The 27,314-nt window shown below is 41.6% G+C and overlaps 1 protein-coding gene across 1 annotated transcript; it reads right to left on the reverse strand.

The window, feature by feature from the left end:
- Positions 1 to 772: 772 nt before the first annotated feature.
- On the reverse strand, positions 773 to 27,314 carry mlec (malectin). The gene is made up of 7 exons (XM_061907183.1): positions 27,125 to 27,314; positions 24,792 to 25,006; positions 20,785 to 20,963; positions 20,524 to 20,700; positions 12,649 to 12,706; positions 6,760 to 7,028; positions 773 to 4,819 (listed from the first exon to the last, which is right to left on the reverse strand). The coding sequence occupies exons 2-6, from the start codon at positions 24,979 to 24,981 to the stop codon at positions 6,793 to 6,795; spliced, it is 840 nt and encodes a 279-aa protein (XP_061763167.1). The 5' UTR covers positions 24,982 to 25,006; positions 27,125 to 27,314; the 3' UTR covers positions 773 to 4,819; positions 6,760 to 6,792.

The following is a 27,314-nucleotide window of genomic DNA, read 5'->3' on the forward strand; positions in this document are numbered from 1 at the left end:
ATAGCCATTCGGATTAATATAGGCGCAAAGTGTAAAAGCCAGCATGTGTGATGGTATGGGGGTGTATTAGTACCCAAGGCATGGGTAACTTACACATCTGTGAAGGCACCATTAATGCTGAAAGGTCCATACAGGTTTTGGAGCAACATATGTTGTCATCCAAGCAACGTTATCATGGACGCCCCTGCTTATTTCAGCAAGACAAGTGTTACAACAGCGTGGCTTCATAAAAAAAAAAAGAGTGCGGGTACTTTCCTGGCCCGCCTGCAGTCCAGACATGTCTCCCATGGAAAATGTGTGGCGCATTATGAAGCATAAAATAGGACAGCGGAGACCCCGGACTGTTGAACAACTTAAGCTCTACATAAAACAAGAATGGGAAAGAATTCCACTTTCAAAACTTCAACAATTAGTTTCCTCAGTTCCCAAACGTTTATTGAGTGTTGTTAAAAGAAAAGGTGATGTAACACAGTGGTGAACATGCCCTTTCCCAACTACTTTGGCACGTGTTGCAGCCATGAAATTCTAAGTTAATTATTATTTGCAAAAAAAATAAAAATAAAGTTTATGAGTTTGAACATCAAATATGTTGTCTTTGTAGCATATTCAACTGAATATGGCTTGAAAAGGATTTGCAAATCATTGTATTCTGTTTATATTTACATCTAACACAATTTCCCAACTCATATGGAAACGGGGTTTGTAAAAACCAAACGTGAGATTTGTGGAAAGTCAAGCCTTTAAAGAAGGTGAAATAAGAGCAGCGACAGTGTGATAAAATAGCACATTTATTAAAAAGAGAGCCATTTATCAGCACTTGCAGACACGCTAGTAAGCCTCCATTTTCTTGCTGCCGCCTTGAGGCCAACACATCAGGTATATATTTGTACAGTACATTAGAAACATTTTCTACATGCACAAGAGGAAGGGGATTCATCGGGCCCCATTCGCCGCGGTGTACCTGACACATGAAACGTGGCAAACTGGGAGATGGCAGTAATGTGTTGGACATCCTGAAATGTGTTTTGTGCCAATTCCAGTTGACCACAGCGTCTGCTGCTATGAAAAATGGCACTTTCCGTCATTTTCAGCAGACTGCATTGCAAAAATGATTACCTGGGTGGATCTCGAAGGAATTTGGCCAGGTGAATCCCTTCCCTTTCTGCACATGTCCTTCAGTAGCTTCACACACAAACTATCTCACACGCTGCTCGGACGGTGGAGACGCCAGCCGAGGTGTTTTTGTCGAGTCTCCGCTTCAAATCAGCTGGTGTACAAACTGTTTCAAAATGACAGACAAGGCAAGGAAGAAGCAGAGAGTGGATTAGAAATAAAAACCCCAGAGCGATGTGATGAAAAGGGGGAATGGCTCGTTTACTTCCCTGATTTCTTGACGCCAAGACGCCGTGTTGGACAGCCAGTCTTTGGTTTGAAAAGACAAAGAGCACATCTGCATTCCAACAACATGTGGACAACACAACAGGCTGGGAAGACAATGAAGACAAGAAGTAGTTCAACACCCTGCTATTGTGCAAGTTCTCCCACTTAGAAATCATGGAGCGGTCTGAAGTTTTCAAAGTAGGTTCATGTCTACTATTTGACAGTTAACCTAAAAAGAAAAAATGCAAAAATCACAATCTGTGATTTTTTAACAATTTATTTGTGTGATACAGCTGAAAATAAGTATTTGAACACCTATCAGCTAGAATTCTGACCCTCAAAGACCTGTTAGTCCAGCTTTAAAAGTCCTCCTCCACTCCACTGTATTATCCTGACTCAGATGCACCTGTGTGAGGTCATTAGCTGCATAAACACACCTGTGCACCCCTTACAAGATACACATGAAAATTGACATTTTTGGTCATAATTCTGTGTGTTTGGAGGAAAAAGGATGATTAGATTAGATTAGATAGTACTTTATTTATTCCGTCAGGAGAGTTCCTTCAGGAAAATTACAATTTTCAGCACAATCCCATTCAAGTTTAGACAAACATTACAGGGAGACAGAACAGGATCGCTGACGGGTCTGCCGGCTTCCAGCGCCCCTTACAAAAAAGATGAGATACAGGTAAACAAGGGGGGGGGGGGGGGGGGAATGGGAGAAAAAAATAGAAGATTAAAATAAAATAAATAAAAAAATCGGTCTTAGCCTGAGCCCTGGAGAGGGGGTAGAGACTGAGGCCAAGGGAAAAAAAACAAAAAACAAGTCAATCAATCAATCAATCAATGTTTACTTATATAGCCCTAAATCACTAGTGTCTCAAAGGGCTGCACAAACCACTACGACATCCTCGGTAGGCCCACATAAGGGCAAGGAAAACTCACACCCAGTGGGACATCGGTGACAATGATGACTATGAGAACCTTGGAGAGGAGGAAAGTCATAGCAAAGGAACACATCCCTTTTACATGTGTGTAAGAGGGAAACATCAAAGAACACAAAGGACATGAAAGACATTAAAGCAGCAGATACAACCAGACACTTCTACATACAGCTATGAATAAAAAGTAAAAGAAACATATCCACTGCGGTGTTCCACGCCATCATCGTCTGCTGGGCTGGAGGGAGCATGGTCAGAGACAGGAGCAGACCCAACAAAGCAACCAAGACAGCCGACTCCACTCTCGGCCAGTGTCCAGTCCGCATGGATGAGCAAGGATACGTCCAAGGTGACTGAGGTGTCCGACACCTGCTCACCCAGTCAAGACACCGCGAGGCCTCTCCGTCCCAGCGCTCAGTGATAACTCTGCAGTCCTGTCCCCTCATCCACATCTCCTCCAGCCCCTCCAAACCGACTCCGGTGTGGCAGAGACCCAGCAGCTGGTCTCCATGGCCAAAAGGCTCCCGGGAGGCAGATCCAGAAGTCCACAAAAAAAGCACCACAGAGGTCATGAAAGTACCACCCCTTGTCACACAGTCCCAAAGGGTCCCGGACCAGAAGGCAAAAAAATATAATAAGACATGAAAACAAGAGGGAAACACAAAAGGATGACAAGAGCACAGAGCTCCTGCCAACAGCAGCCACTAGAGCAGCGCCATCTTGGAAAACAAAACAAAAAAAGATGCGTACCATCCCAAGAACACCATACCTACTGTGAAGCATCATGCTTGGGGGGTGTTCTTCTGCTCATGGGACAGGACGACTGTACTGTATTAAGGAGAGGATGACTTGTGAGAGTTTGCCAAAAACCTCCTTCCCTCAGTCAGATCATTGAAGAGGAGTCATGGCTGGATCTTCCAACATGACAATGACCCAAAGCACACAGCCAGGAAAACCAAGTGGCTTCGTAAGAACCATATCAAGGTTCTGGAGTGGCCTAGCCAGTCTCCAGACCTAAATCCAATTGAACATCTTTGGAGGGAGCTGAAAGTCTGTGTTACTCAGCGACAGCCCAGAAAACTGAGTGATCTAGAGAAGATCTGTGTGGAGGAGTGGGCCAGAACCCCTCCTGCAGTCTCTGCAAACCTGCTGAAGAACTACAGGAAACCTTTGAACTCTGTAATTGCAAAGGTTATTCTACCAAATATTAATGTTTGTGTTCAAATACTTATTTTCAGCTTTATCACACACATAAATTGTTAAAAAATCATAGATTGTGATTTCTGGATGATTCTTTTTAGGTTCTCTCTCATACAGTGGACATGCAGCTACTGTCAACATTTCAGACCCCTCCATGATTTCTAAGTGGGAGAACTTGCAAAATAGCAGGGGGTTCAAACACTTATTTTCTTGACTGTCTGTTGAAATGCATGACCAAGCTTTGGCTGCTTTGAGCAGGACGACGCGGTGGCACACAGGAGGGAAATGACGGCCGAGCACAATTCATGTGTTCATAATTCAAGGCCATGACACAATGCAAAACTCAGTCACACCAGAGAAATGACATCCTGAGGCAACAAATCAACACAAAAGTGTATCAGAACATGTCTTCAGATTGAAATGACACAAAATACAGATGGAAGAGCCCACTTCTTTTTTTAAGATATATGCTAATTTATTACTTTTGCCAGAGCCGCTTCATTTGTCAGGCTTTTGTACCTCTCGTGAAGAAAGGCCACAGGTCTTCCTTTAGAGACAATTAAAAAATAGATACAAAGCAAACAATATATCCCCCCCCCCCCACACAAATGTGATAAGAACCGTTATATTGCATGATCCAAACGTGTCCAAAATGCGATTTGTAGCTTTATATACACATGCCACAGTGGACACCAGCACAGAGCAAACATGCTGAATTATTGGAGGTTTTTCTAAAGGTCTTCAAAGGCAGTGACTCTCAAACTTGTACACCTAATTACACGCAGTGTTACTGTTCAAACTGTGTGTCAGGTTACAGTGGCCAAAAATATTGTACAACCTGGTTTTTAATGAATATTAAGACCTGCTACGCTACTGTATTTTATTGTTTAAATGATGGCGGTGTTTGGAGAGCCAAATGTTTTCTGTGGTGAAAAAGCTTTGAGAAGCACTGGCCTGGAAGATGACGTCATCCCCTAAACTGCCACCTCATGAATGGTGGAAATGGTCGCAAGGAAGGATCCACAACATGATGGCCTTGTTTTTCACACAAGCATTAAAAAAAACAAAAAAAAACACACTTCAGGCATCGTAAGACAGGCCTACGACTAAAAGAAGATGGCCATTTGAAGATAACAATGTTAGCTTAGGCAAACAAAAGTTGATAGAGGAGTTAAGACAAGAGGTTTTTAAAAGGCTGCTGGGATTTCAACAGATGCCAAGTAAACATTAGTCATGTTGTGCTTCTTCTTTTCTTGCCACTACGGTGCACTCATCAGGCCACTAACTGGATCACACACCTCAGAAATGGGGAAAAAGGAAATGCAAGGCAATTAAAAAAATGGTTGAAATATGAACTTTTCTGACAGGTTCAAACAGAATCAAGCAATGTGAAATTTTTGGTGGAAATAAAGGGAATAAATAAATGTCTGGATTGTAAAGTGGATCCTACCTTATTAGTACAGTGATATCTCAGTTTTTGTACACCATATTTTTCGTATTGTCTTTATATACAATCTGTTATCATTTAAAAAAAATTGTGTACAAAGTAATCCACCGTGGGGCCGCAAAAAGTTGCGAGTGCCAGCACTTTGATAAAGAAGGTAAGAAACACTATTAAATTGAAGAAAAAAAAAATAACTCGAAGCACAAAGGTGGTGTCTTTTCTCATTCTGCCTCTATTATCATCGCAGTCTTTGCCGACAAGTCTTCAATAAAGGCAAATGTTGACTTATAAATCTTACTCATCATTTGTAAGTATTTTGATTTATTGCTATAACATCTGTTGATATATGTATTTGACATATAGTATTCACTATGGCAGTGTTTTTCAACCACTGTGCCGCGGCACACGTGTGCTGTGAGATATTGTCAAATGTGCCGTGGGACATTATGCAACTTCACCTAATTGGTCCCAAAAATATTTTTTGGGCATATTAATTATAATCTGCAAATAATGTGCCGTTCCATAGTGTCTGTGTTGTCTAGAGCTTAGCAGGGTAACCATGTAGTACGCTTCCATATCAATAGGTGGCAGCAGGTAGTTAATTGCTTTGTAAAAGTCGGAATGTGTCGGGTGAGATGGGGACGGTTTGTTGTGAACCCAATATGCAAAAGGTAAAAAGGTGTATAACGCTTAAACCAAAGATGAACAAAAGGGAAAGCAAAAGGCATTGAAGCATAGGGATGGCTATGCAAAACGAAAGTAAAACTGAACTGGCTACAAAGTCAACAGAAAAAGAATGCTGGACGACAGCAAAAACTTGCAGCGTGTGGAGCAGAGATGGTGTCCACAACTTAAATAGCCTTGCTAGCTAACACAAAGCAGGTGCGGGGAATAGCGCTAAAAGGAAGACATGAAACAGGAAAACACCAACAAAACAGGAAGGACCACCAAAATAAGAGCGCAAGACAAGAACTATAGCACTACACACAGGAAAACACCAACAAACTCAAAATAAAGCACAACGACTTGGCGGAGTTTCATTTTTTAACCTTTTCTGCTGGTGGTGTGCCTCCGGATCTTTTAATGACAAAAATATGTCTTGCCTCAAAAAAGGTTGAAAAACACTGCACTGTGACATTTATTTTTTGTTGATATTTATATCTATTTTGCATTATTATAACTTAGTATTCACTATGACATTTGTGCTGCTATTTATATGTATTTTGCATTATTATAACATAATATTCACTATAAAATGTATTTGGCGTAATATTTACATGTCGTTCACATTACTTTTTCTATAATAAGTCATACTATAAAGTGTGTATGTATCTTGCATTATTACTACTGTAAGTATTGACTATAACATGTACTTTGTATTAATATTATAGGGTGTCTGGAAGGCTTAATTAGATGGACATTTTCCATGGGATTGAATGAATAAAAACGGAGGTAGCACTGTACTTTGATGATGTAATCCCTGTCGCGGTGTGGCAGGCGTGCACGGGACTGACAGGACTGACAGGACTTGAAGCCAAAGAGTGAAAAAGATGGTGGCTGTAACTCCATGATTGATCTTGTGGTTTATTTGGATGCACCCTGTTGCTGGATGATGATGAAGATTATGATGAGTGTGAAAGAAAAGTTGGATGAGCAACACTTGCTCTTCTTGGCCACACCATGTGACCACAGTTCTTGGTCTTCATATTGTCCTGCGTGGTGGACATTTCCCTCCACGTGGTGTGCACGCTCTGACCTCCTCCACCCCCACCCACACCTCCACCCCCACCTCACCTGTCACACAGTCTTCCTGTCCGTGCTGGAGGCTCACAGCCGACAGAGGCAGAACAATGTGGGGATGAAGACGCCAAAGGCCACCAGGATGGGGAACATCAGGCTGCTGTTGTCGGCCGCATATGGGTTTGGTGTTCGGGGGCCCGACTGGACCCTGAGCTTGGAATCTGGTGGCAGCTTCTTCTTCCCGACGTCATCTCCTACCTCGCCATCTTCCTCCTCTTCCTCATGCTTCTCCAAGCCAGGGTGAGGCTGCAGTTTTGGTACATCTGTTGACATGAAACATCTTTACGAGGGCTGAACAATAACATCAAATTACAATTTCTATTTATTCCAATTCAAAACGATTGATCATTTTCAAGAATTAATAAAAAAAAGGATACATTTTTGAATTTAAAATGTTAATTTTGATACTGTTGCTTTCATTCATTTTAGTTTTTTCTTTTTTTAATACTGTATTATAGGGATGCACCGCAATGAAAGCCGAAGCCAAATAAAATTTAAACGCTTGGCCGAAGGCCGAATACCGAATAATGAATGCAGTTTTTCACAATTTTTTTATATTGCATAAATAACCTAGAAAAATATTTAGACATGTTTTTCAAATAAAGTATTTTTTTATTGAATATTGACATTTTTTTAATATTCCAGTAGCCTTTGCTTTTCAAAAAAAGCACAAAGTTTTTCATTTATATTAGGCCTTCAAACAAAACATGCATTCCCCAAAAAAAAATAAAGTGCATTAAAGTGGATAAACCCACAACAAATGAATTATTGTCCTTTTGGCAAAAGTCTGCTTAGCCACAGTAGATATGCTAATAATGTAAACAGAAGGCTCAAGGAAATCTCAATTAAGTGTGTGCTTGTAACCTCATACACTTATACAGGTAGCCTACACAACAGGCTAATAATGTAAACAGAGGCCCCACTAAATCTCAATAAGTGTGTGCTTGTAACCTCATACACTTATACAGGTACACAACATATCCCAACGTCACTGCACGTTGGTTGATTGCGTCACCGCGTCAAAAAATTGCGTCACCGCGTCAAAAAATTGCGTCACACGCCACTATTCGGCCTTGTTTTTAACTCATTCCACCGAAGGCCGAATGTGGCTTTTTTTGCCATATTCGGCCGAATATATTAGGTTACCGATTAATCGGTGCATCCCTACTGTATTTATTTATCCAAAATATTGTAAAGCTGGGATCTGGTTGGAGTTGCTCTATTTTTGTTCATTTGATTAACATTCTGTAATTTTTGCAAACAAAATTTGAAAAATAAATTTTTTAAAAGAGGCTTTTCAGGCCAACACAACGCATCTAAATCATACGTCAACAGTCAAATGAAGTTTTTGAAACCTGTAACTCTTTTTAAAAAGTTTTGACTTATAAATTAAATAATATATACGAAAATCATGTTGAATCGAGAGTTAAATCTGAATTGAATAGTCACCCCAAGAATCACAATGAAATAATGAGTTGCCTAAAGACTACTACCTCTAAGGTGAACATGGGAGTAGAGGAAATACCTGATTAAATATTTTACTGTAAATTTTGGACTATAATTGCTCGTTTTCTACTTTTGTCCTACGCCCTCAACCCGGCGACTTATAAAACGGTGCGGATAATTTATGGATTTTTGTTCACTGACAGCCACAGCCATAATGCAAATAGTTTTCATAAAACACATGCATCCATCCATCCATTTTTTCTACCGCATGTCCCTTCAGGGGTCGCTGGAGCCTATCTCAGATACTTTCACATGCAAATACACTGAAATGTTGTGTTAATGTTTGTGCTATGGCGACATCGTTTTGACGAGCTGGCTCACTGCAGTTGTTGTGTTGTGAGAACATACACAGTGTTTCCTGCTGTTTGAACTGGAAGTACAAGTGCCGTTCCATCTTCTATTTGTCCATAGTGTTTTTACTTATATGGATTCTTCATTCATTACTCCAAGCAACATTTGTAAGATTTAAAATATAACTAAAGCCATTTTTACCCACTTAAACTGTTCCATGTGTGATGTTTTCATGCACATTTGTACGTGCTATAGTAATGTGATGAAGCTAGCGTTGTTAGCATTAGCTCATAATCTAACATGTTTGAATGCCTGTGTTAGTATTATTAATTTACAATGGATTTTATATTGTTTCAGTTTCACAAGTTCTTTATTAAATTCACCAAGACGTCACCATGGAGTTATTGAATCTGATTGGAGAGCTGGCTTCTGTTTTGTATGATTAGCAGTTTTACTGCCATGTTAAAGACACCAACTGGAAACAAACACGGTATGTAAATACACAATTATAAACTCCATCCATCCATCCATCATCTTCCGCTTATCCGAGGTCGGGTCGCGGGGGCAGCAGCCTAAGCAGGGAAGCCCAGACTTCCCTATCTCCAGCCACTTCGTCTAGCTCTTCCCGGGGGATCCCGAGGCGTTCCCAGGCCAGCCGGGAGACATAGTCTTCCCAACGTGTCCTGGGTCTTCCCCGTGGCCTCCTACCGGTTGGACGTGCCCTAAACACCTCCCTCGGGAGGCGTTCGGGTGGCATCCTGACCAGATGCCCGAACCACCTCATCTGGCTCCTCTCGATGTGGAGGAGCAGCGGATTTACGTTGAGCTCCTCCCGGATGGCAGAGCTTCTCACCCTATCTCTAAGGGAGAGCCCCGCCACCCGGCGGAGGAAACTCATTTCGGCCGCTTGTACCCGTGATCTTATCCTTTCGGTCATGACCCAAAGCTCATGACCATAGGTGAGGATGGGAACGTAGATCGACCGGTAAATTGAGAGCTTTGCCTTCCGGCTCAGCTCCTTCTTCACCACAACGGATCGGTACAACGTCCGCATTACTGAAGACGCCGCACCGATCCGCCTGTCGATCTCACGATCCACTCTTCCCCCACTCGTGAACAAGACTCCTAGGTACTTGAACTCCTCCACTTGGGGCAGGGTCTCCTCCCCAACCCGGAGATGGCACTCCACCCTTTTCCGGGCGAGAACCATGGACTCGGACTTGGAGGTGCTGATTCTCATTCCGGTCGCTTCACACTCGGCTGCGAACCGATCCAGTGAGAGCTGAAGATCCCGGCCAGATGAAGCCATCAGGACTACATCATCTGCAAAAAGCAGAGACCTAATCCCGTGGCCACCAAACCGGAACCCCTCAACGCCTTGGCTGCGCCTAGAAATTCTGTCCATAAAAGTTATGAACAGAATCGGTGACAAAGGACAGCCTTGGCGGAGTCCAACCTTCACTGGAAACGTGTCCGACTTACTGCCAGCAATGCGGACCAAGCTCTGACACTGATCATACAGGGAGCGGACTGCCACAATAAGACATTCCGATACCCCATACTCTCTGAGCACTCCCCACAGGACTTCCCGAGGGACACGGTCGAATGCCTTCTCCAAGTCCACAAAGCACATGTAGACTGGTTGGGCAAACTCCCATGCACTCTCAAGAACCCTGCCGAGAGTATAGAGCTGGTCCACAGTTCCACGACCAGGACGAAAACCACACTGTTCCTCCTGAATCCGAGGTTCGACTATCCGGCGAAGCCTCCTCTCCAGTACACCTGAATAAACCTTACCGGGAAGGCTGAGGAGTGTGATCCCACGATAGTTGGAACACACCCTCCGGTCCCCCTTCTTAAAGAGAGGGACCACCACCCCGGTCTGCCAATCCAGAGGTACCGCCCCCGATGTCCACGCGATGCTGCAGAGTCTTGTCAACCAAGACAGCCCTACAGCATCCAGAGCCTTAAGGAACTCCGGGCGGATCTCATCCACCCCCGGGGCCTTGCCGCCGAGGAGCTTTTTAACTACCTCAGCGACCTCAGCCCCAGAAATAGGAGAGTCCACTACAGATTCCCCAGGCACCGCTTCCTCAAAGAAAGACGTGTTGGTGGGATTGAGGAGGTCTTCGAAGTATTCCCTCCACCGATCCACAACATCCGCAGTCGAAGTCAGCAGAACACCATCCGCACCATACACGGTGTTGATAGTGCACTGCTTCCCCTTCCTGAGGCGCCGTATGGTGGTCCAGAATCGCTTCGAAGCCGTCCGGAAGTCGTTTTCCATGGCTTCCCCGAACTCTTCCCATGTCCGAGTTTTTGCCTCCGCGACCGCTAAAGCTGCACACCGCTTGGCCCGTCGGTACCCGTCCACTGCCTCCGGAGTCCTATGAGCCAAAAGAACCCGATAGGACTCCTTCTTCAGCTTGACGGCATCCCTCACTGCTGGTGTCCACCAACGGGTTCTGGGATTACCGCCACGACAGGCACCAACAACCTTGCGGCCACAGCTCCAATCAGCCGCCTCGACAATAGAGGTTCGGAACATGGTCCACTCGGACTCAATGTCCCGCACCTCCCTCGTGACATGTTCAAAGTTCTCCCGGAGGTGTGAATTGAAACTCTCTCTGACAGGAGACTCTGCCAGACGTTCCCAGCAAACCCTCACAATGCGTTTGGGCCTGCCAGGTCTGTCCGGCATCCTCCCCCACCATCGCAGCCAACTCACCACCAGGTGGTGATCGGTAGAAAGCTCCGCCCCTCTCTTCACCCGAGTGTCCAAAACATAAGGCCGCAAATCCGATGACACAACTACAAAGTCGATCATGGAACTGCGGCCTAGGGTGTCCTGGTGCCAAGTGCACATATGGACACCCTTATGTTTGAACATGGTGTTTGTTATCGACAAACTGTGACGAGCACAAAAGTCCAATAACAAAACACCACTCGGGTTTAGATCCGGGCGACCATTCTTCCCAATCACGCCTCTCCAGGTTTCACTGTCGTTGCCAACATGAGCGTTGAAGTCTCCCAGTAGGACAAGGGAATCACCCGGAGGAGCACTTTCCAGTACTCCCTCGAGTGTACCCAAAAAGGGTGGGTATTCTGAACTGCTGTTTGGTGCGTAAGCACAAACAACAGTCAGGACCCGTCCCCCCACCCGAAGGCGAAGGGAAGCTACCCTCTCGTCCACTGGGTTGAACTCAAACGTACAGGCTTTGAGCCGGGGGGCAACCAGAATTGCCACCCCAGCCCGTCGCCTCTCACTGCCGGCAACGCCAGAGTGGAAGAGGGTCCAGTCCCTCTCGAGAGAACTGGTTCCAGAGCCCTTGCTGTGCGTCGAGGTGAGTCCGACTATATCCAGCCGGAACTTCTCTACCTCGCGCACTAGCTCAGGCTCCTTCCCCCCCAGTGAGGTGACGTTCCACGTCCCAAGAGCTAGCTTCTGTAGCCGAGGATCGGACCGCCAAGTGCCCTGCCTTCGGCTGCCGCCCAGCTCACAATGCACCCGACCTCTATGGCCCCTCCTATGAGTGGTGAGCCCATTGGAGGGATGACCCACGTTGCCTCTTCGGGCTGTGCCCGGCCGGGCCCCATGGGAACAGGCCCGACCACCAGGCGCTCGCCATCGTGCCCCAACTCCGGGCCTGGCTCCAGAGCGGGGCCCCGGTGACCCACGTCCGGGCGAGGGAAATCTGGGTTCATTTCGTTGTAATTCCATAGAAGTCTTTGAGCTGCTCTTTGTCTGATCACTCACCTAGGACCTGTTTGGACCTGTTAAACTCTCTGTATAAATAAAACATTTTACAACACATATCTGCAGCTTATAGTCTGGTGCTGCTAATATATGGAAACATTTAGTAGGTGCATCTTGCGCTCCTGAGTTGGGAAATACCAGTAAATATAAAAACAGACTCCAATTATTTCTGTGGCAGTCCAAGTTTAACAAAAATAAACACATTTAGGAAAAACACTGTAAGGTTTATTGGACTGACAAAACTCTGAAGACTTGGTGAAAAGAGCTAGAAGTAAAACCTAATCTAAAATACTAAATACAGCAATAATTTGACATCTTTAGAGACCTACCTTCTGGTGTTCCTTTCATCACATAGAGAGCGCAGACCTTGGGGTTATCATAATATCCCTGAAATACAAAAGAGTTAAGCAGCATAAAGCATTAGCATGAGAAGAACACAATACTTTTCAACCCTTATGAGGGATTCCCAATTTGCTAAAACTATTTTTCTCGAAATTAATCCATTTTCTAAAAGTACTTCAGGCTGAAATAGATTTGTTTGTTTACACAACGCCATTATTTAATCAATGAAAAATACATAGATACATATAAATCAGTGCTAACCAATGTGCAGCCCAGAGGCCATTTTCTGACTTTAGGTAATTTTATTGGACCTTAGCATATTGTAAATATAAATGTAATTAATTGATGATACTTACACTAACTTTGTAACCTATACAACAAAGCAAACATGAGATGGTTTATCATATATTGACTTCCATCAGATTATCTTTAATGTACAAAACGTCTTACAAAGCGTCCCTCGTGTCGTTTAATTTACATCTCTCTAACATCCACACTGAACATTTCACAAGCATTTCACTTGCAAAAGTCAGCTAACAATGCAGGTAATGGGATTCACTCTATTCCACCTATACAGCGCTCTAAAAAACATCCCAAATCCATATTTTCTACACACAATGTAATAGAGTAACAGTCACATACATAATAACATGTAATAGTTACGCATTTGGCTTATTTTAATCATGTGGCGGTGCGGACATTTTACAAACGTATCACATTTCTTCCAACAATAACAACTACCACTAATCATGACAGATGTCATGAGCGCCAAACACTACTTTGGGACAAATGATGATCCAGAACCTTGTATTTTTGACTCTGAGTAAAAGGAGGATGAGCAAAAGGTTTTAGAAGCAGATCCAGAAAATAGCACCATTGCTAAGTATTAAACAAAAAATACAAACTATGAACATAATAATAAAACAATCACTTACTATACGATGTCTGCACTCAGTGGGATGCCGACTGCCGGAATGTTTATATCTTCACGTTTAGATGAAGAACTAATCACAAAAGTGAGTGCAAACAAACGCCCCGGTCTAAGTTGATTTTTAAAGTTGACCAACTTCTCTGTTAATGACCACAACATTCTACTATACTCGGGGTCAGCAACCCAAAATGTTTAAAGAGCCACATTGGACCAAAAATACAAAACAAAAATCTGTGTGGAGCTTCAAAAAATGTAAAGCCTTTTATAATTGTTACAATGAAGGAAGCACATAGACATCTATATTAGCTATAGACTAACAGTTTTGCTCAATTAAGTGATCGATGTACTTCCTGTCCTCCCTGAAGTGTCTCGACAGACGTTACAAAAGCTGAGCAGCGCTGACCAACATTGTTTTACCTTTTGTGGCCGCATGCTGCCATCAGTCACACAAACTTGCTTTGCAATACGGTACAGAATAAATGATGTGTTTATTTTGTGCCTGGCATAAGCTTGCTGTGAGCAGAGGACACATAAGCAGTGCGCAACTGCACAGGAGCACACCTTAGAGCAGTCCTTCTCAAATCTTTTCGGTTACGCCCTCCCCCAGGAAGAAGAAAGTATTTTGTGCCCCCCCAAATGATCATAATTAAAGATACAAATATTTTTAAATGTACTTTCCCTAAATATATACAAGTATTCATATTGTCTTCATGTCATATTATGCTCCTTCCAGTGTTGTTTTTAGATTAGAGTTTGTATCCAATCAGAATCCAGCTAGCTTATGTTGCCATGCTGTACCAAATCTGCCCGAGGATTTCACAATCAACAATGCAGGCGTCAGTGGACTGTAAGTGAACGGGCACATACAGGTGATAAACCGTTGCGATAGCCAATCAGATCACAAGTTGTTGTCAGTAAGGCCTTAGCGGGGTGTTTAAAATAGTCAGGAATTGTCACAGATACAAAGGACTATGGGTATTTGTTGTGTTGCGTTTATGTTGTGTTACTGTGAGGATGTTCTCCCGAAATGTGTTTGTCAATCTTGTATTGTGTGGCTTCACAGCGTGGCGCATATTACTAAGAGTGTTAAAATTGTTTATATCACAACCATTAGTGTACTCTGTGTCACCCAGTATACCTTGCAGTCGTGTGCATGTTGCCACGCAAACCACACAACATGATGCTGGACTGACAAACAGATGGTACATGCTGTAGAAGGCGACAAAGCCAATGGCTTCATAGCACGCCCAAATAATATCTGGGTGACTGCCGGCAGTCATTTAAGAGAATAATAGCGTCTCCTATTGTCTTCTTCGCTTTGTGACACGGGTCTTTAATGGCTCATTGAATGGCAAAGGATACCGATCCCAGAACCATGTATATCAAATATTTCCGGATGGTTCAACCGCCACCCGCCTGAATTTAATTAAAATCAATTTTTTCGTCATGTCACCCGCCCGACCCGCGGTTTATCCGCGGACTCCGCGGATGAGACCGCATCTCTACTATCTAGGTAGCCTGAGGTCAACGAGACTGTGATTGGATACTCACTTGTCACTCCTGCTAAGTTGCAATTTAGCAGGAATCAGGAAGTGTTGACTTACAAAGAAGGAGAAAAAAACGTTGATTAGGTTGGGTGGCAGATATATATTTGCATGGCCATTTTCAAGAAGGATATTTAAAAAGATGCTACATCTTGTGAGACGGTGTCAGTGAGGGGAAATGCCCGCCATTTCCACTTGAATCGACGAGGGGCACCACTGGCTTATATGCCGTCCAATGGGTTCTACAAATTGTGAGTTCTAATATTTTATTTCTTAATTTTTTCACGTTTAATGTTTTTTGCAATTTTATTTTAACAGTACCACATAAGATTAATGTTTTCATTACTGATGCGGGTTTATTGATTTTTAAATGCACCAGAAAATAACCTGTTTTGTACACTGTTGCAGTGATTCAATCCACAGTAGTGCGTAAATGTGTTTCTGTATTGTATTTCTCCAGCAATGGTCATGTTGTGACATCAAAGATGGTATTTTGAAAGGTAATTATTGAAGTCGGACAACACTGAAGGCCTAGGTGGAAAACGCACAGCCCGCCACTGAATTTGTCTAAAAATTGTTAATACTATACCTCTGTATAATATTGCCGGTTTATTAACATTAAAGGAAACAAGACACTGGCTTTTCCTTGTCTCCCACCATGGTTACAGTGAAGCCAAGTGCTACATACGCTTCATCATATTCTGCTATGGAAAAAAAACCATGTTCCCCAAAGACACACACGACCCCCCTGGCATCGCACCGAGCTGCCCGCCCCACTATTTGAGAAGGACTGCCTTCTCAAGAGGGAACATAACTTCCATTAGCTTCATTGTGTTCCACCTAACCTTACGACTGCAATAACGCATTAGCAACAGGGTAAAAGTAACCTGTCTCACGACGGTTTAAACCCAGCTCAAGTTCCCTATTAGTGGGTGAACAATCCAACGTTTGCTGAATTAGTCGAGGAAGTAGAAGTAGGTGAAGAGCTGACATTGAAGGATCAAAATAAATACCAATACATACTTGCTGTAGATTACAAATTAGATGGCATAAAAAATGGAAATATCTATTCTGCTCTTAAATAGGGATTTTGAATGAAAAATTGCAAAAAAAAAAAAAAAAAGTGCAGTTCCCCTTTATGACAATTGTAGGATCAAAATAGCCTTTTCAACGGGATATTTGTGTGTCAGTGTTTGTAAGCAGTATGTATAGCATTGCCAATCTAGGTTGGATTTAAGGAACAGCTTTAATGTATATTTTATAAACACAGCCATAACGGTTTAGAAAAAACAACAACTGAAAGGCATCCTTGGAAAAAGGTCAATTTAGCGCATGACTCACTTTTAAAAGGACAAAACTTGACACAAAGAAAACCTCTGTGTGAATGAAAGATTATAAAATGATCACATTCTGCTGGTGGAACAAACTATAGCAAACATCCACAATCCTTTTGCAAACTAATCAATGAGAAGTTATAAAAAAAAAAATTCTAATGATTTGATTAATGGTTGCAGCTCTAAAGCAATGAACATAGTACCACAACTTTTATGCCAGTCCAAATGTATCCATTGCAGCACAGCACAGATAAAAAGTGAGGAAACCCTAATTTTGTGTAAAACTGGTCTATACTTTGATTTAACTAATTAATTTTATTGACTTTTGGCCCAAGCCTAGCGATCACTCCTCCGCCTGGAATACCGAGAGTAGATGATAAACACTCGCACATGTTACCCGGAATCGATTAACGTGGACCCCGACTTAAACAAGTTGAAAAACTTATTGGGGTGTTATCATTTAGTGGTCAATTGTAGGGAATATGTACTGTACTGTGCAATCTACTAATAAAAGTTTCAATCAATCAGAGACAATCTACATGTCTAGTATGTAAAAAAGACTATCATCTACTCTCGGTATTCCAGGCGGAGGAGTGATTGCTAGGCTTGGGCCAAAAGTCAATAAAATTAATTAAATGAACAATAAATGAACTGGATAACTCTGTGGACATTGATAAAGTGCCAAGTCCGTCGTGTGCATTTTCCTTTGTCCTTTGCTTTTAAACATGGTGCAAGAGTGTTAGTTCTGTGCATCGTCTCAGCACCAAAACATGGTTATTTAATAGCAGAATTAAATGAGTGAATTCTCTTGTGTCACTCATCTACAATCTTTGTCTCAGTGGGTGAAGGTGGGACCGCTACTTACGCACACGCAGGATACAATAAAAGCACCGTAATCGTATAAAAAAATACAATGAAAAAAGATGATTGCAAAGCCAAATGTCCAGTGTCCAATTAGCAAGGTGAGCCCATCAACAGAAACAAGCCAACACGCATGACCAATTTGTTGAAAAGTAATAACTTAAGATTTATATCGCGCTTTTCTAGATACTCAAAGCGCTCACAGAGAAGTGGGAACCCATCATTGATTCACACCTGGTGGTGGTAAGCTACATCAGTAGCCGCAGCTGCCCTGGGGTAGACTGACGGAAGCGTGGCTGCCAGTTTGCGCCTACGGCCCCTCCGAACACCACCTATTATTCATTCATCATTCATTCACCAGTGTGAGCGGCACCGGGGGCAAAGGGTGAAGTGTCCTGCCCAAGAACACAACGGCAGCGATTCTTTGTATGTCAATAGGTGGGAAGCGCACCTGCAACCCTCAGGTTTCTGGCCGGCCGCTCTACCCACTACGCCATGCCGCCCCCAAGCAACAAGCAACAACCAAACAATCCTCCCACAGCAGGTTTTTCCAAATGGGGAAAAAAAAAAGAGGTTCAATATTTATTGAAGTTCAATTTTTGCTATCAGAGACAGAGTCAATTTTATATTTATTGTTTGTGTACTTATATAAGATACCAGTCGTTAAAAGTTACTCACCTTCCAAGTACAATGGTAAAAAAAGGGATATCAAAGATTATTATTATATTATCTTGCATTTGAAAGAAATGCTAGAATACTTCATATATTATGATTACATTAGTGCTTAATTTGGTCTCAAACTAATGCTGATATTCATGTTTATCGGCAATAACTTGTTGAACAATATATCTTCCAGCAAAATGTATTATCGGTCCAGGCATAGCGATTACATTCATTAAAAGACATATCCTATTCTGATTGTGTGGATTATTTTGGAGTCTTTCTAGTGCTTTGTATTATGAAAGTTGGCAAAATGGTACAATGCGGCAATACATATTTGTGCATATTGCTGACGAATAAAGAACCAAACCATATTACTACCTCTGACCAATCCTGTTGGCTCAAGATTGCCACAATATGTATTTGAAAGGCTAATTGCCAATGCAAACACCATAAATAATGTTCTCCTCACATTTTATTTCCCTAATTTCTTTTAACATTGTTAATCAACTCTTTATCCACTCTGCAGGACATCACACAAGGTGTCTCCCCGTTTTTTCTTTTCAATTGTGCTAAGCGACTTCCTGCGAAGAAGGAGAGTCTGGAAAGAACTTAACAAGTTCAAAAATGTTCTGACTATTTTGGTACTTTTCACGAGGACAGCTTTTGACCATACCTCTGAATGTGTTTGCTGACACCACACTCTTGAACGTCATCTGGCAGGGAAAACTAACTCCTGAAAAAGCTGATTTACAACTGTAGACGACTGCTCGCAAGACAAGATAAGAACACCATCGCTAACCTCCACACTTCACAACAACAGCATAGACACACACCAGCCACAACAAATGCAGAGGAGGATGATGTGGAAGAGAGTCGACAATCAGGTAATAATGATATCTAATAATATGGGAAACAGGTGGAACAAAGTGTTTGCGAGGCTGAAAGATACGGGAGCCATGCACGATAAGACGGCCCGAGGACAAGACATTAGGGATGTTCCGTTCAGGGTTTTACGCTGCCGAATCCGATCATCCATGAATGCTGTAAGCCGATAACGATACTGATCACATTCATTACCTATTAAACCACTTCAATTAAGACCAGAGCTTCCACAAATAGTCGACTAATCGTTACTAATCTTTACTTTACTCACTAATCTTTAAATGACTATTTAAAAAAACAATCCCTACACTGATGCCAATACTTTTCACTTTGAAATATTCATGATTAGATGATTCTCTTTTTATACTGTCAATTGGTTCAACAAAATCAAGTCAACAGTACAAGCAAAAACTATCATGTACTACTTATTTAAATAATTTGGTTTTCTTCCTGAACGTCCTCCTGTGTGCAGGAACGTATTCTCTGAATTTGTAAACAATAACTAAATTGACAAAAAAAATTTTGTGAAAATATCGAGCTAATCATGCTATCATTGATCACATACCGATACCACCCAATATCGACAAATGGATCAATCTGCCATCTCTTTGCGTGTACGCCTGGACACAACAACAGACTACTGTTAGGTTAGTCTCTCTATTGGCTCTTAAAGATCTAAACTAATTTACATACATATAAACAAGCAATGTATACAAGATAATGTGACAAGAAATACAACAAAAATTAATAAAGCAATACATGAATTAACTGCTGGAGTGCTACCATATCTGAGTTACTGTGTCTAAATATGAGGAAATAACTACAAAAGTAATGTACACTACATTCACTAATTGTGTTACAAAAAAGATTAGTTAGCATGAGTGGATACAAACAACTCTCAAAATATTGATTGAATCAAAAATTTCGAAATTCAACGATAAAGTGAATTTTCAAACTATGAGTGATGTAAAAACAACAACAAACAATCACCTGCTACCAAAGAATGTAAAACAATTATTCTTAACAAAAGGAGAAATATAGCTTAGAGAAAACAATAATTTGAAACGTTTGTAGCCACGTAAAACACTTAAAACCTGTTGTATATCAGTATATGGAATTAAATTATGGAGTGGACTAAGCAGAGAAATCAAATAATGTACCATTATGATCCAGATTAAGAAACTGTTCAAAATCAAAGAAGAATCCTGGTAATCATCTTGAACATGACAATCTTATTTATCTCATTATGTGAATTACAACTTACTTCAATATTTTTTGACAACTTTATTATTTATGGAGTTTAATTGTGTCCAATTTTAGAACAGGACGTTAATTAAATGTGTTAGTAATTGCTATGGAATGGAAAAGGAGTAGGATTAAAAAAGTTCTGCTTCTTTCCACTACTTTTCGGACATGTCATTAGAAACTGGAAATATGTGGTGTGTCACATTGCAACTGTAATAAAATAAAAATAAAGTTAAACCATAATCATTACATGTCATCACAACCCACTTAAGGGGATCCATCCCTATTAGCTGTGCTCTTAGAATAAAAAGCCGCCAGCATAGATTTGACTGATGGTCAACAATGGACGACGAATCAGAGTCCACTATAAAAATCCTCAGTCCAAGACAGCCGAGAACTTACCTTCACAAACTCAACTGTGAGCTTGCCGTTGAAAGTTGACACCTCTCCTTGTACACTCAGCTTGCCCCGTCTAATGGAGAAGGGCACTATTTCATCGTGTGCGGTACTGTGACCCACTCGCTCAAAGATATCCAGGTCCTTCACAACCACATGGCCATTTAGTCGAACGTCAAACACCTGTAATACAACAACGTCTGTTCATAAACAAGAAAAATGACATAGCTGGTTTGACTTTAGCACAGTTCAATGTTGCTGCCATACCTTTTGCTGTGACTGGGCAAAGTAAACCTCTGCATACTTCATTACTAGTATATAGTCGCCTTCGTCACGAATGGGGATGTCGTATCCAAAAGTGTCTTCATTGTAGCGCTCGGTCTGGTAGAGAACTTGATCCTCAGGGCTGGAGCGGAGGATCGGCAGGCGCATCCCATAATCCGATGCTACAAAGGATAATCAAATCATATTTAAAAAGGGGAATCGCACTTTTATTTGAATTTTGCCCATCATTTACAATTCTTATATAAAACAAAAACATGTTTTTCTTTTTTTATGCACTCGAGCAAATACATATAAGTAAAACTCTGCTCACAATGGAGCCTAAGGGAGTTGCTCGATTGTACTTGTAAAGTGCTTAAACATATCCAAACACTTCCATCAAGGTTTTACAAGTATGTATGTAACATAACAGCCACATTCATAACTTATGTAGTTTTTTCATTTTAAGCGTATGGTGATGTATTCTTTTCACAAATTTAGCTTTTTCCTTCACCACATCTGTGCTTACTACTGACTGCAGACATCAGGAGAGCCAACAAACATGGTTAAACATCATTTACTGTACAATGTCTGCTTACATTGTGATGCTGCCTGAAAGGATGTTCATATATTCGTGTTTACATGAAAAATGACTCGTAATCCTAGCAAAGAAAAAAGGGGAATGGAACAAAGCGTCTTTTTTTCCGCCATTTCCGGTTCTTGGTTGTTTGTGAAAGAGTACAACATCTCAGTGCATGTCCATATCCTTTTACTAACCAGGTGAGAGGCATGATTTATAATCTAGAATAAACATTCTCAAGCTTCGAGGCGAGAAAGCAGCTGATGATGTCAATCCAGCAGCCTAAGGAAGTTACCTCTCTGTGACAATGCACCGCAAAATTTAGGTCCTTAAGAGTAGTGCTTATAATAACATCGCCTATACTTGTTTAATACTCAGGTCACAAATGATAAATAGAGTATTTTTGGTACTTTTTGGTTTGTTATTTGTTGGCTTTTATGGTCGGAAGAGACGCAATGATGCAAAAAAAAAAAAAAAAAAAAAGACCTATGTTCCTTTTTTTATAAGGATGGTGAATTATAGGCAAAACTCCAAAAGAATTGCAGTTCCCCTTTAAACTAAGGAAGACTACAGTATGAATCTACTGAAAGACCACATTGCACTTGTGCAAGCTCTGACCTTTTCCCCTGCACTCACTGAAACGGAACCCTCCTGTGTCAGATAGCAAACTACTACATAGTTTGCACTGCAGCTTGTTCTAGCCATGGAACAAACAATTGGATCTTATCACCTGCCTCTCTGCAAGCATGCTTGAGAGGGGGCGGGGCTCTGAACCTGACATGCACTGGATTGCTGACTCCTCATTATTTGGTAGTTATTTGCGGAAACTAGACCATGCAGATGTGTCTTCTGGAAATGTACACTGTATTTCCAAAAGTATTTGGCCACCCATCCAAATGAAGAGAATCAGGTGTCGTAATCACAGGTGTTTCAATTCAAGCACTTAGGCATGGAGACTGTTTCTACAAACATTTGTGAAAGAATGGGCCGCTCTCAGTGATTTCCAGCGTGAAACTGTCATAGGATGTCACCTGTGCAATAAATCCAGTCGTGAAATTTCCTTGCTCCTAAATATTCCAAAATAATTGTCGGCTTTATTATAAGAAAATGGAAGAGCAGGGGAACAACAGCAACTCAGCCATGAAGCGGTACGCCGTGTAAACTGACAGAGAGGGGACCAAGGAAAACACTACATTTCGGACTGCATTGTGCCGAGAGTGAAATTTGGTGGAGGGAGAATTATGGTGTGGGATTGTTTTTCCAGGAGTTGGCCCCTTAGTTCCAGTGAAAGGAACTTTGAATGCTCCAGGATACCAAAACATTTTGGACAATTTCATGCTCCCAACCTTGTGGGAACAGTTTGGAGCGGGCCCCTTCCTCTTCCAACATGACTGTGCACCAGTGCACAAAGCAAGGTCCATAAAGACATGGAAGACAGAGTCTGGTGTGGATGAACTTGACTGGCCTGCACAGAGTCCTGACCTGAACCTGATAGAACACCTTTGGGATGAATTAGAACGGAGACTGAGAGCCAGGCCTTCTCCACCAACATCAGTGTGTGACCTCACCAATGCGCTTTTGAAAGAATGGTGGAAAATTGCTATAAACACACTCGGCAACCTTGTGGACAGCCTTCCCAGAGGAGTTGAAGCTGTCATAGCTGCAAAAGGTCATATTGAACCCTATGGGTTAGGAATGGGATGGCACTTCAACTTCATATGTGAGTCAAAGCAGGTGGCCAAATACTTTTGGCAATATAATGCAGTGTTTTTCAACCACTGTGGTGCGGCATGAGATACAGTCTGGTGTGCGTGGGAGATGATGTCATTCCAGCTAACTGTTAAAAATATTTTTGGCAAACCAGTAATTATAATTTGCAAATAATGTGCCGTTGTTGAGTGTTTGTGCTGTCTAGAACGCGGCAGAGTAACAATGTAATACTCTTCCTTATCAGTAGATGGCAGCAGGTAGATAATTACTTTGTGGACGTCCAGAACGTGGTTTGTCGTGATCACAATATGCTGACGACAGCGGGAGGCAGCGTGAAGGTAAAAGGGTATCTAATGCTTAAACTATAAATAAACAAAGTGCTGCTAAGAAAAAGCATTGAAGCTTAGAGATGGCTATGCAAAATGAAGCTAAAACTGAACTGGCTGGAAAGTAAACAAAACCAGAATGCTGAACAGCAAAGACTTACAGCATGTGGAGCAGCAGACAAGCGTCCACGACATGACAATCAACAACAAAATAGGAGCGTTAAACAAGAAGTAAAAGACTACACACAGGAAAACACAAAAAAAAAGTGCAAATAAGTCAGGGTGTGATGTGACAGGTGGTGACACTACACCTACTTTAAGACAAGAGCTATAGTCATGCATGCTTGCTTATGGATTGCATTTATATCCAACAATTGCGAGAACGACTTAATACTGTCAATATCGGCTGCTGAGTTTAATTTTTTTTATGTTTTCTGCTAGTGGTGTGCCTCGGGATTTTTTCAAAGAAAAACTGTGCCTTGGCTCCAGAAAGGTTGAGAAAGACTGGTATAGAGTACGTTGCTGTCAATGGCCGTTTGTTGAGTAATTCAGTGTTTTTCAACCTTTTTTGAGCCAAGGCACATTTTATGTGCTGAAAAAAACGTGGATGCACACCACCAGCACAAATATCTGAATAATGAAACTCAGTTGACAGTAAAAAGTGGTCGTGGCAATTGTTGGATATGACTTCAAAGCATAAGCAAGCATGCATGACTATAGCTCTTGTCTAAAAGTAGGTGTACTGTCACCACCTGTCTTATTTGGAGCTTTTTTGCTCTTTTCCTGTGTGTAGTCTTTTACTTCTTGTCTTGCGCTCCTCCTATTTTGGTGGCTTTTTCTCCATTTTTGGTATTTCCCTTGGAGCGATATTACCCGCACCTACTTTGTTTTAGCAATCACGACTATTGAAGTTGTTTTTATCCTTCTTTGTGGAAACGTTGATTTCAATGTCATGTTCGGTTTTACTTTGTGGACGCCGTCTGCTCCACAGTAAGTCTATGCTGTCGTCCAGCATTCAGTTTTTTTTTTTGTTTACTTTGTAGCCAGTTCAGTTTTAGTTTGGTTCTGCATTACTTTCCCTAAGCTTCAATGCCTTTTCTTAGGGGCACTCACCTTTTGTTTATATTTGGTTTAAGTATTAGATGACTTTTTACCTGCACTCTGCCATTTCCCACATCTACACAGCAATTAGCTACCTGCTGCCACCTACTGATATGGAAGAGTATTACAGGGTTACTCTGCCGAGCTCTAGACAGCACCGACACATCATTTGCAGACTAGAATTACTGCTTTGCAAAAAATATTTTTAACCCAAATAAGTGAATTTAGATAATCTCCCACGGCACATCTGTGTGCCACGGCACAGTGGTTGAAAAGCAACAACATCTGTCACTCACCTTTACCGACTTTCCCTTCCAAGGGGTCCTTTTTGAAGTGAATGCCGTGCACGTCCACATGCGACTCCCCTCCGGCGTTGACAGCCCAGATAACCCTCTCAGCCAGACTGGGGCCGCCGCCGTCCGCCCGACACCGCACAAGCACCGCTGCCAGCAGCCCGGCGAAGAGCTGCGCCGTGAGCCGCCGCATTGTCACACACGCCGCCCAGTCGCTCCTTCACACAAAGACAAGCGCGGTCAGCGGCAGAGTTGGACTTTAAAGTGAAATACCTTCTAGACCCAAATGCACAAGATTTAGCGCAGGGGTCACCAACGCAGTGCCCGCGGGCACCAGGTCGCCCGTAAGAACCAGATGAGTCCCCCCCTGGCCTAATCTAAAAATAACTCAAATAGCAGCACTTACCAGTGAGCTGCCTCTATTTTCTAAATTGTATTTATTTACTAGCAAGCTGGTCTTGCTTTTCTCAACATTTTTAATTCCAACAGAGACAAAACTCAAATGGAATTTGAAAATCCAAGAAAATATTTTAAAGACTTGGTCTTCACTTGTTTGCATAAATTCATTTATTTTTTTTAACTTTGCTTCTTAAAACATTCAGAAAGACAATTTTAGAGAAAAAAATACAACCTTAAAAATGATTTTAGGATTTTTAAACACATATTCCTTCCTCTTCTTTCCTGACAATTTAAATCAATGTTCAAGTATTTTTTTTTTTGTAAAGAATAATAAATACATTTTAATTGAATTCTTCATTTTAGCTTCTGTTTTTTCCACAAATAATATTTGTGAAATACTGTATTTATTCAAATCTATGATTAAAATAAAAAAATATATATTCTGGCAAATCTAGAAAATCTGTAGAATCAAATTTAAATCTTATTTCAAAGTCTTATGAATTTCTTTTGAAATTTTTGTTCTGGAAAATCTAGAAGAAATAATGATTCATCTTTGTTAGAACTATAGCTTGGTCCAATTTGTTATATATTCTAACAAAGTGCAGATTGGATTTTAACCAATTTAAAACATGTCATCAAAATTCAAAAATTTATCTTAATCAGGAAAAATGACTAATAATGTTCCATAAATTATTTTTTTTATTTTTTTCAAAAAGATTCGAATTAGCTAGTTTTTTCTCTTCATTTTTTTCCATTGAATTTAGTATTTTAAAAGAGTCGAAATTGAAGATTAACTATGTTTCGAAATTAAATTTTCATTTTTTTTTGTGTTTTCTCCTCTTTTAAACCGTTCAATTAAGTGTTTTTTCATCATTTATTCTCTACAAAAAAAACCTTCCGTAAAAGAAAAAAAAAATGTACGATTGAATGACGGACAGAAATATCCATTTATATATATATATTAATATATATATATATATTTACTGCGTTGAGGTGGCGACTTGTCCAGCGTGTACTCCGCCTTCCGCCCCATTGTAGCTGAGATAGGCACCAGCGGAACCCCGCGACCCCAAAGGGAATAAGCGGTAGAAAATGAATGGATGGATGGATTTATTTATTGAAGGTAAATTGAACAATTTGGCTATTTCTGGCAATTTACTTAAGTGTGTATCAAACTGGTAGCCCTTCGCATGAATCAGTAGCCAAGAAGTAGCTCTTGCTTTCAAAAAGGTTGGTGACCCCTCATTTAAACATTTTAACATTAAGGTTGGTGACCCCTGATTTAAACATTTAAACATTAAGGTTCGTGACCCGCCCTGCGATGAGGTGGCGACTTGTCCATGGTGTACCCCGCCTTCTGACCGATTGTAGCTGAGATAGGCGCCAGCGCCCCCCGCGACTCCAAATGGGAATAAGGGGTAGAAAATGGATGGAGGGTTGGTGACCCCTGATTTAAACATTAAGGTTGGTGACAGGGGCGCCGAAAAAGGGGGAGGGGGGGTTAAGGAGACGGATTCTAGGGTCCCATGATGGAGGGGGGCCCAGAGAGGCCCCTAATGATGATGACATTTTAAAAAATGATGTGTTGGGGGCCCTGTAAACATTCTTTTCATGGTGTCCAAAATCCCTAGTGGCGCCCCTGGTTGGTGACCCTGCGTTAGCGCGACTCCCCAAATGAGCGAGCAGGCTTGACGGGATGACATGCAACATGATATGAGGGGTTAGCCAGGAAGCTAGCACACAGACACCAAAAAAAAAAAACCGCACGACAAAGATTTTAACACTTAAGAAGCAAACGACGAATGTATGATAACACGTATCTTATTCAAATAAATGTCGTAGTAGTTGAGTGAAAGTAACGTGATGCTATCTAGCTAACATACCTGTCTGACCAGAAATACGTGGTCTACTTTAACATGAATTCAAACGTGTCTTACCTTCCCTCCTGTCGCCAAATGTATGAATGTTGTCCAAGTGTGTGATAAAGTCCCGCTAGATACACCAACTGTTCATATATTGTAAGAAGCTAAAAGTGTCAGGCTTGACGACTTTCATTCAAAGTGTGTGCATCTCCACGGGCTGCTAGCTGCAGCGCTACCTAACGCGGCAGATGAGTGAGGGACCGAC

Source organism: Nerophis ophidion, linkage group LG07 (assembly GCF_033978795.1).
Source record: "Nerophis ophidion isolate RoL-2023_Sa linkage group LG07, RoL_Noph_v1.0, whole genome shotgun sequence".
In the NCBI taxonomy this organism is placed as follows: Eukaryota; Metazoa; Chordata; class Actinopteri; order Syngnathiformes; family Syngnathidae; genus Nerophis; species Nerophis ophidion.